The sequence below is a fragment of the Echinococcus granulosus genome (assembly GCF_000524195.1).
Source record: "Echinococcus granulosus chromosome Unknown EG_S00027, whole genome shotgun sequence".
Taxonomy (NCBI): domain Eukaryota; kingdom Metazoa; phylum Platyhelminthes; class Cestoda; order Cyclophyllidea; family Taeniidae; genus Echinococcus; species Echinococcus granulosus.
In genome coordinates, this window is record NW_020170407.1 from 934,742 (window position 1) to 942,784 (window position 8,043).

The 8,043-nt window shown below is 40.3% G+C and overlaps 2 protein-coding genes across 2 annotated transcripts in view; one reads left to right on the top strand and one right to left on the bottom strand. All coding sequences in view use genetic code 11, as the record gives it.

The window, feature by feature from the left end:
- Positions 1-135: 135 nt before the first annotated feature.
- On the top strand, positions 136-2,487 carry EGR_04432 (Zinc finger MYND domain-containing protein; the record flags this gene model as incomplete). The annotated part of the gene is made up of 8 exons (XM_024493681.1): positions 136-289; positions 949-1,033; positions 1,066-1,229; positions 1,264-1,704; positions 1,746-1,840; positions 1,880-2,078; positions 2,117-2,175; positions 2,209-2,487. The coding sequence occupies 8 exons, from the start codon at positions 136-138 to the stop codon at positions 2,485-2,487; spliced, it is 1,476 nt and encodes a 491-aa protein (XP_024352002.1).
- A 135-nt stretch (positions 2,488-2,622) lies between these two features.
- The window catches only part of EGR_04433 (hypothetical protein), a gene marked incomplete at both ends in the record, with an annotated part of 5,629 nt that continues 208 nt past the window's right edge, over positions 2,623-8,043 (bottom strand). Inside the window, 2 exons of the mRNA XM_024493682.1 lie at positions 2,623-2,803; positions 7,804-7,971. Coding sequence (XP_024352003.1) covers positions 2,623-2,803; positions 7,804-7,971 — 349 coding nt within the window. The remainder of the gene's footprint in view (positions 2,804-7,803; positions 7,972-8,043) is intronic.

Consider the following 8,043-nt stretch of genomic DNA (forward strand, 5'->3'; position numbering starts at 1 on the left):
TTCAGGGAGTCTGGAGACGCTACATAACTGTTCTGACCCTATGACTCGCACGGATTTTACTTCCATTCAGTCAGATGTCTATTAGGCCGTGCTAGCATGTAATATTACGGCTGTGTTTAACTCTGAATCTTGGTGATGGGGCATTTGGGAGCTCTACCACTGCACCCTTTTCATGCGGCTGGGCCCCTAGTCTACGCCAGTAGCCTCAATCACTACTGTGTGCCGATAAAGCACGTTCCGTCTGAGCGATGTCTTCTTACATCTTTCGATGAGCATAGGGGCCATACGAGTGTGCTTATGTGTGTATATAAACAAGTTATTGTCGTTCTGATATGGTTTAGGTTGACTTCAAGAAAGGCTCGGAACGATGCACAAACGCATTGTTATCTTTTTATGAATCAATACTCTAGATAGGACGGAAAATTCCGGCTGAAGCATTTTCTCCCAGGGATATGTTTTGGTGTGTTTTGAACTACGCGAGCTATTTAGTATTTGCAGTTTGCACCTGGGTTTTAGGGCATGAATTAAATCTCCCCGCTCTTCTGTTTGTGAATAATGAGTCTTCACCCTAGTGGTTTAATTTATCAAAGAGCAAGGAAGAAGTCGGTGATCTAAAAGGTAGTTCAGTGCCCAGCAGAACAGAAACTATAACAATTTGAATTTTTCTTAAAGTTTGAGAACTTTATGTGCTCCTAAGACGCGGAAGCTTATTCATATGGTAGCCTTTGGAAAAGACATTTAGTTTACAAAACCACCTTGTTTATTGACACAAAATCATGCTTTTTGCTGAAAATTTAGACGTTGCAACTGTAGTAACGTCTTAATGTGTGCGTCCAAAATAATATATGCAGGCTTGCTAATTATATACGTTTATAAAGGCAACCATATGCGGGAAAATGAAGTTGAGTGGTGCGGTTTGACTGATTCGCAGAATGTCTCTTTCTTCAGGTAAAAGGAGCAAGTTGGATAGCTCCACATCTGCGCTTTGTTGTAATTGCAACCGTAGAGTTGCCTATACGGGCGTAGTTACCTGGTAATTCATGTCAACGACATTTAGACCTTCAGCCCACTCTGCAAGGCAGTAGTATATTGTTCTGAGGATTGTCGACAGCAGGATCTAAAAGGTGGGTTTAATCCACAACATTCACACAAATTATGGTGTACGTTTATGAAGGCATTCGTGGAATACAATGTTGTCCTTGCGGACTTCCCCTTTCAGTATACCAATCGTACGTCCATTCACACTCATTGTCATTCTTGCAGGAACGACATCTTTATTCTTTTCACGGTCAGAATTATACAGTCTTTTACAAAACTATGGGGTTTTTACGATGGGATTATGGAAGTACCTGTTTAACACACTTGGACATGGTCCAGGGGATGGTTTAAAGGAATGGGTCGGTTTGATATACGACTCCTGTTCACTCGAACAACTTGAACCAGACGAGTTGTTCCAGAATATTCTGGACGAGGAAAATGCTCTTCTAAGAGCTTACGCAAATCCAAGTGATGTAGTTAGTCTTGCACTTCATCCACGGGTCGCATCCGCCCCCTCTACCTCAATCCGACTTGTTTCAATCAATTTGTCCGGATGGATGGAATTTTATGCATGGATGAATCTTCCGTTTTCATCGCTCCTTGCTCTTCTTTTTCACTGGCCGCTTACAATTTATCATATCCTTAATAACTTTCTTCCAACCAAGGGTAATGCCTATGTTTCGTCTATGTATGCCATTGAATTGCAGGTGATCAGGCGATTCTGCAGATATTGAAGAGAAAATTGCTGAGCATCCATCTGATTGGTGTGGAGACAGAAGTGGACTTGCTCCCCGTGTTCAAGGTAGTTTAACCCCCCTCACATTCGATGTCGGAGGTCTAGGAGTTGGATTACCTGATATCCCATGCTGTTGACGAGATAGTTATTACCATGGTCGGTTTAAATATTTCTCCCTACGTAAACGGCAAAAAGTGGCTTTTATCGCGTCGCATGTCTGCCACTGTTTGGCGCGGGACCTACCATCAGTTTGTTGAAGAGGCAGAGCTCTCTGGAGCATTTAGTCCGCCGGATTTAGTTATAGGTATTCCCTAAATGTTTCCTCACTGCACACGTTCAAAGGTTTCAATGTAGGCTTTGTTGCCTATCCCACATGGAAAAAGACTCTGGAAATCCTCAAGGTTAGTCGCCTATTTAACTTTTTCTACACTTAGGTTTTGAACGTGCCTGCCTACTTCACGGATTCGTGTCCGTACTCATGCATGTGGAACCTGGAGATCCTGCGCTCCGTGGAGCTATGGCCTGGGGTTGACACCTCTGACCTACATTCAGCTCTGGCCCCCCTCGCTGTCAATCCCTTTCGGAGTCCCATTTTAATTCGAGCAGAAGGCACCCTCTGGTCTCGGTTCAGCAATGCATTCATCTTTTCAGCTCAGGCTACCCCAACTACTGAGGCTGGGTTGGAAACTCTGCCATCTTCTGTAAAACTGTGATTCCTTCCCAGAAAAAGATACACCGTTATTTTTCAGTAGTTTTTTTTGGTCAGTGTTTCACCTTATTGAAAACGAACGATAACAGAAAAAAAAGGTAGTAAACGTTGTAAAGTATGCAAAACTTAGTAAAAGTGATTAATCACATCCGATGAGGTCATTTTCCGACGTAAAGAGATTTGGGAGTGGTTTTGTGTGCCACTGAATCGAAACGCCTAGGCCTTTTAGGACTTGAGCCAAGGAGAACTCGGGAAACGGGCATCTATCCGAAGTCCGCTCTGCGAGGGGCTGATCAATTGTAATGAAGAAGTAAGGGTACCTAAAGTAGATGAAGGAGTAGAGAAAGAATACGAGTTGTAGATGTGTGATGTTCGCTTTTAGGAGTATGGTTTAGCTGCAGCTTGATATTAGTTTCCAGAGGAGGTGCAACAAGCAAGCCAGCAGAAAGGCCTATTCGCCTTTTGTTTTTAGTAAGTAACCTGAGCTAGGAATGGGGGAACACATCATTGTTAACAAAGAAGTCTATTCACTGTACATTCTACAGAAAGGAAGAAACCGAACTTGGTGGTTCGTTTCGGTCAGTTAATTTGCGAATTTCTCCAGAATCCAGTTCACGAAGTGCCTGAATTATTTTACAATTTGAGGCATCATATTGCCATCCCTGGATAAAACAAAGGCAGCAGGAGATTGTTGCAAGAGGCTGGGTGGGTGGCTAAACCAACCAATCCTATTTTAGCTAAAAGGAAAACACTAGGTAGTAAATGAGAACCCACCATAGGAAGGCCCAAAGTAGCATTTTGTGCGAATTGCTAAAATACATTCAGATTTTATATACGATAGACCTGAGCACCAACATATGAACACCTGGCAACGTAAGGGGACTCGTGAAATTAATAAATATAATACAATGAGTAAAAACTCACTGCTCTTGCCAGTCTAAACGATCACTGGCTTTTCTACTCCAATGCAGAGCATTTCAAAGGGAAAAGCAAAGCGCATTCCAAACAAAAATGGGAACAAATTATTCATGTTTTACACGAAAAAGTGATCTGACAATTCCGAAGCCAAAGATGCACACGCTTGCACAAGCAATACCAAAGAACGTTAGATTAAGACCATAGAATGACAAACATTTAAACTACGAAGTAAGTGTCACCCATGTCATCTAGAACGTACGTAGAATTGCAGGCAAAAGTTTCAATAGAGAATTAAAAGAAACGAAACCCTACCAATTGGGTTGTTTGCCAGCCTTCAAAACAGTATCAACTCATGATAAAGACCAATTCCGGAATAAACGCATAACCAACATTCCGATGAATCGCAAACCCTGGGCGGAAGTGTTCGCATGCATCACTGCCGCCATGGCAGCCACGATGGGATACTAAGGCACTTTGCCCGTGAGCAACACATCTCTGAGGGTTTCGGTCTCAGTTCGGAGGGGTGGTAGTATACGCAGCAATGCACCTGGAGCCTGGAAGAACATCTCCGCAGAGAGCAATACAGCTACACACCAGTCCATCCACTTTCAAGATTTCGAATTCATTCAAATGCAAATCCGAGGGCACCTTATAATTACATTAGGGACAAGGGCAAACTTTTGATCACGGAGCATATTCTGCTCAATGAAAGTAAACACCATAATGCTTTCCTTCCCTGAATACAATTTGGATGCAAGGTATGTAGTTATTTGCACCTCGAAAATAAAAAACCCTTATGGTAGATTGCACCTGGTGCATAAAACAGAACGCAACCAATACCCCCCTATTCAGCCTCCATCGCTTCCACCAAAAATACTGTGAAAAACTTTTGCACATCTGGAGGTGTAAATAGACTGTAAGTAGCGTAAGAATAGATATAAATCCGAAATAGAATAATTCCAGCCACTACGGTGAAGCGATTGATAAATTTCACAAACTTACAAAAACACAAACACCTTTAATGAACAAAGAAATAGAGTAATTTAATGCCACTTGGCAAAATAGTGGAGTAGGTGGTTTGCACCAGATGAATACACATTAACCGAGCAAACAGTAGGCACGGGCAATGGACAAATAAGCTGATGCATTTTTTATCCTTAGATGATTTCATAGCAAAAATCCGATTAAAACCCCTTTTTTGGGTGTAGGTCTTCTTGACTAGACTATCTAAAAGTTAAGACAGAAAAATAAACCTTGATCACCGCTCAAATTGCTTTAGATGATGACCAGAGATGGAAAACATTGGGCCGGAAGATGGCACGATTCTTAAGATCGGGATCTGCAGAGATAAGTGACAGCTAGATCAGAGCAGCTTATGCCAACACAAAAACACGAGACAGATTTTTTGAAGTCCACAACTGCCAAGGTGGAGGAAATTGACCGATTTTCAGGAACACTGTCGCTCGACACGATGAGATGATGGCTGATGGCGTGATCAAGGGGAATAAGACGTGACGCCTAATGCCTTCTCGAAATTTCCTTAACGTTTACGTCCCCACAATCAACCGTGACATAGGCAATTTTTAATTTGGCATCCCAGGAAAGATTGCTTGGAAAAAACCCCCTTAGGGGATAACGTTCGACTCTTTTTCCTTATATTAACCAGACACTGATTTTATGCAAGACAGCAAGACTGTCTCGACATTCATTTGATTAATCGCAAATATTTTATTTGGATTTTGATAGAGTACGAACTTGACTTAAAAAATATGTATTCAAACCTCTGATCCAAGCGGATTATGGAAGGGCCGCAAAACTAATGAGAAGAGTCATTTGTGTAAGAACACCCAACTCTTCATTAAAAGCAGTTTCTCCCTACGATGATGTGATTCTAACGTTTCAATAGCTTATTTTGACAAAAGTTGCCGTTTATCTGCAGCGTAAAGACAATAAGGCACATTGAAAGGGTAGAATTGGATGCTCGGCTTTGCACAATATGATGGCCATGAAATAAAAGCCGAAGAAGCCATCTGAATCCAGACGACCGCACATATCTTATGTTGACAGTCAGGTAGCAAAGCTTCCAACCAAGTACGAATGCCCCAAGTCGAAAAATATAAAACTAATGTATAGGGCATGGTAGCGTTTAGCATGATTTTCAATTGATTCTGAGAAGTGAAGGAAAGTTAACAGTATGCTCGCATCTCAATCTAGCCCATGATAGCAAATTGAGTTTCGACACAACATAAACTTTTAGAAATGTTGAAATGGAATGATTAAAGACATAACTTGTTCATTTAACGACTAAATTTCATATAAGTACCTTTGACAAAATTTGAATCACACATAAGAAACCGCCATTAGAAAAAGAACGACCCTTTGGCTGTGCGCATGAAATTCAATGGATAGCAATGAATAGCATCATATTGTCAAACTATGTTGGTGATGTCAATTCACAATACGTAACGTGACGAATAATTTGTAAATTCGCTCGATACTCCTGCTGACTAGAATAAATGAAGGCGATGCAAATTAAAATCCCCGGATAAAGCGGAGCTTCTATGAGATAACTTGCATAACTCGAGTAATCATAATGACAATAATCCTTGAGGAAACTAATGCCACAATAACGCATTTAGGCCGGAAAAAAATCCGCAGTTTATTTGAGTAATTCATTCAATGCAATGAACGACCCAAATGGGGCAGAAGGAGAAAAGCCAACGTATGGGGCTCAAAGCGCGGAACGCAATGCGAACTGATGCGCGTTAACAAACTAACCTTCTGCTATTGCACAGGACGCTTATCTAAAATCGTATAACTGCAAAGTGTAATAAAGTTTCAGGAAATAATGAGACCATTTGGGTTACCAGTAAAACAAGGCAAAACCATCGTCACAATTGGGACAAACAATATAAGGTAAGCGTGAATGAGTCCAAGCACAAGTCGAACTATCAGCAATACAAGTGGCCAGATTTCAAGACATCCCATAACGAAATGGATTGCCTAAAACTTCCAACAAAAAGCCAATAAGAATCCAAGACTAATAAAAGTGCAACTACAATACCCGTTTAATTTAAAAATAATGATGGATCAAAAGTAGTTAAATAAAACAGTTGGAGAACGGCTGTCGATTTGGGTATATGAAGCCAGGTTTAGAAAGGATATTTTGATTACAAAAGTAGATTATTTAAAATCTCGCGTTAATCAGCGTTGTAAGGAGGCACGAAAATACAAACTGATCTGTTGGTTTAGGCGATGCTAACAGACGCAGAAGTCCAGAATCCAAAAATGAAAACTGGATATGTTTCCAAGCAAACCAACATTGCTGATCAGATTCAGTGACAACAGTAGTTCTAACAACAGGAAAACTAGGGGAAACTCATCTGTTGTACAAACTAACTCCAAATTATAATTATAAAGCCGAAAATACCAGAAAAGCAACCCCTAGTAAGATGTGCGTATTGCCAACAATGGAGTAATATTAAGAGAGCTCAAATTACAGACGCTAGTCTAAAATGAAGACAATCGAAGAAGATAAGGCGACATTTGTGACCAATGCCCCTGAAAGTAGTACAAAGTTCGCGACGAAAAGTGTAGGCAAAAATGATAAGTTGTCGTCTCACAGACAATACCGCTTACGCAGTGTATTAATAAGGGAAGTTGAATCTTTTAAGCTGCTAAATGTTCATTTGTTATCAGCATTATAAACTCTTTTAACACGTCACTTCCGCCTTGTACTAATAAAGGGAAGAAAGAAGCAAGGACATACTTACATTTCATAAAATCAAGTGTAAAGCGTAAGTAAGGCACCACCCGGAGGATACACCTGACAGACAATAAAAAATGAAGTGACAAACACATGGAGCTGATAGAAGTAAGGAAAAGAAATCAGTACATTAGAAAGTAAACAACTCACAGGAACATACACAATGGAGGAATTAACAATATTAAGCCATGGAACTGTCGGAATATTACAAAAATACGATCAACACCGTAAAATATGAAAGCCATAAATGGAATCCAGCAATGACGTTGCAATACAAACAGTCAGTTCTTCAACAGGAACACAAATGCATAAATATAATGACAAAACATATTATATCAAAAACGCAAAACCAAGAGTCCTAACTCTTAACTACGTAACCATCAAAGGCGATCCTTTGAAACAACCAAACATGGTTTTGTCCATCCACTAAATACAACTCATTTTTAAATTAATTAAAAGGGTCTCGTTTTGGAAAATGGCATTTACATTCAGAGGGATTGACCAAAAAGGGTTACTGAAAAATTAAAAATTCCTAATTCCAGAGTCAAAAAGATTTTTAAAATTTCAAAATTACTACAGAGCCTACGATATTCCAAAAAATAAACAAATTATACATGGATATTTACCTTTAAACACATTCCTCTCTTCAGCATCCTAATGTAGCGTCCCGAGACTCCATGAAGACGAAGGAAGACGCAATACTCGGGCAGAATATATATATATATACATATATTCGGCGCAGAGAAGGTGTCTGGGCTATTGGCATGGCTCGAAGGACGAGCCCACCCAGCAACATACAAAAGGCTGATTCCAAAGTACAAAAGTGGCGCCCCACCAATACAAAGGGATAAACGACCATCGTAGAGATTGATTAAA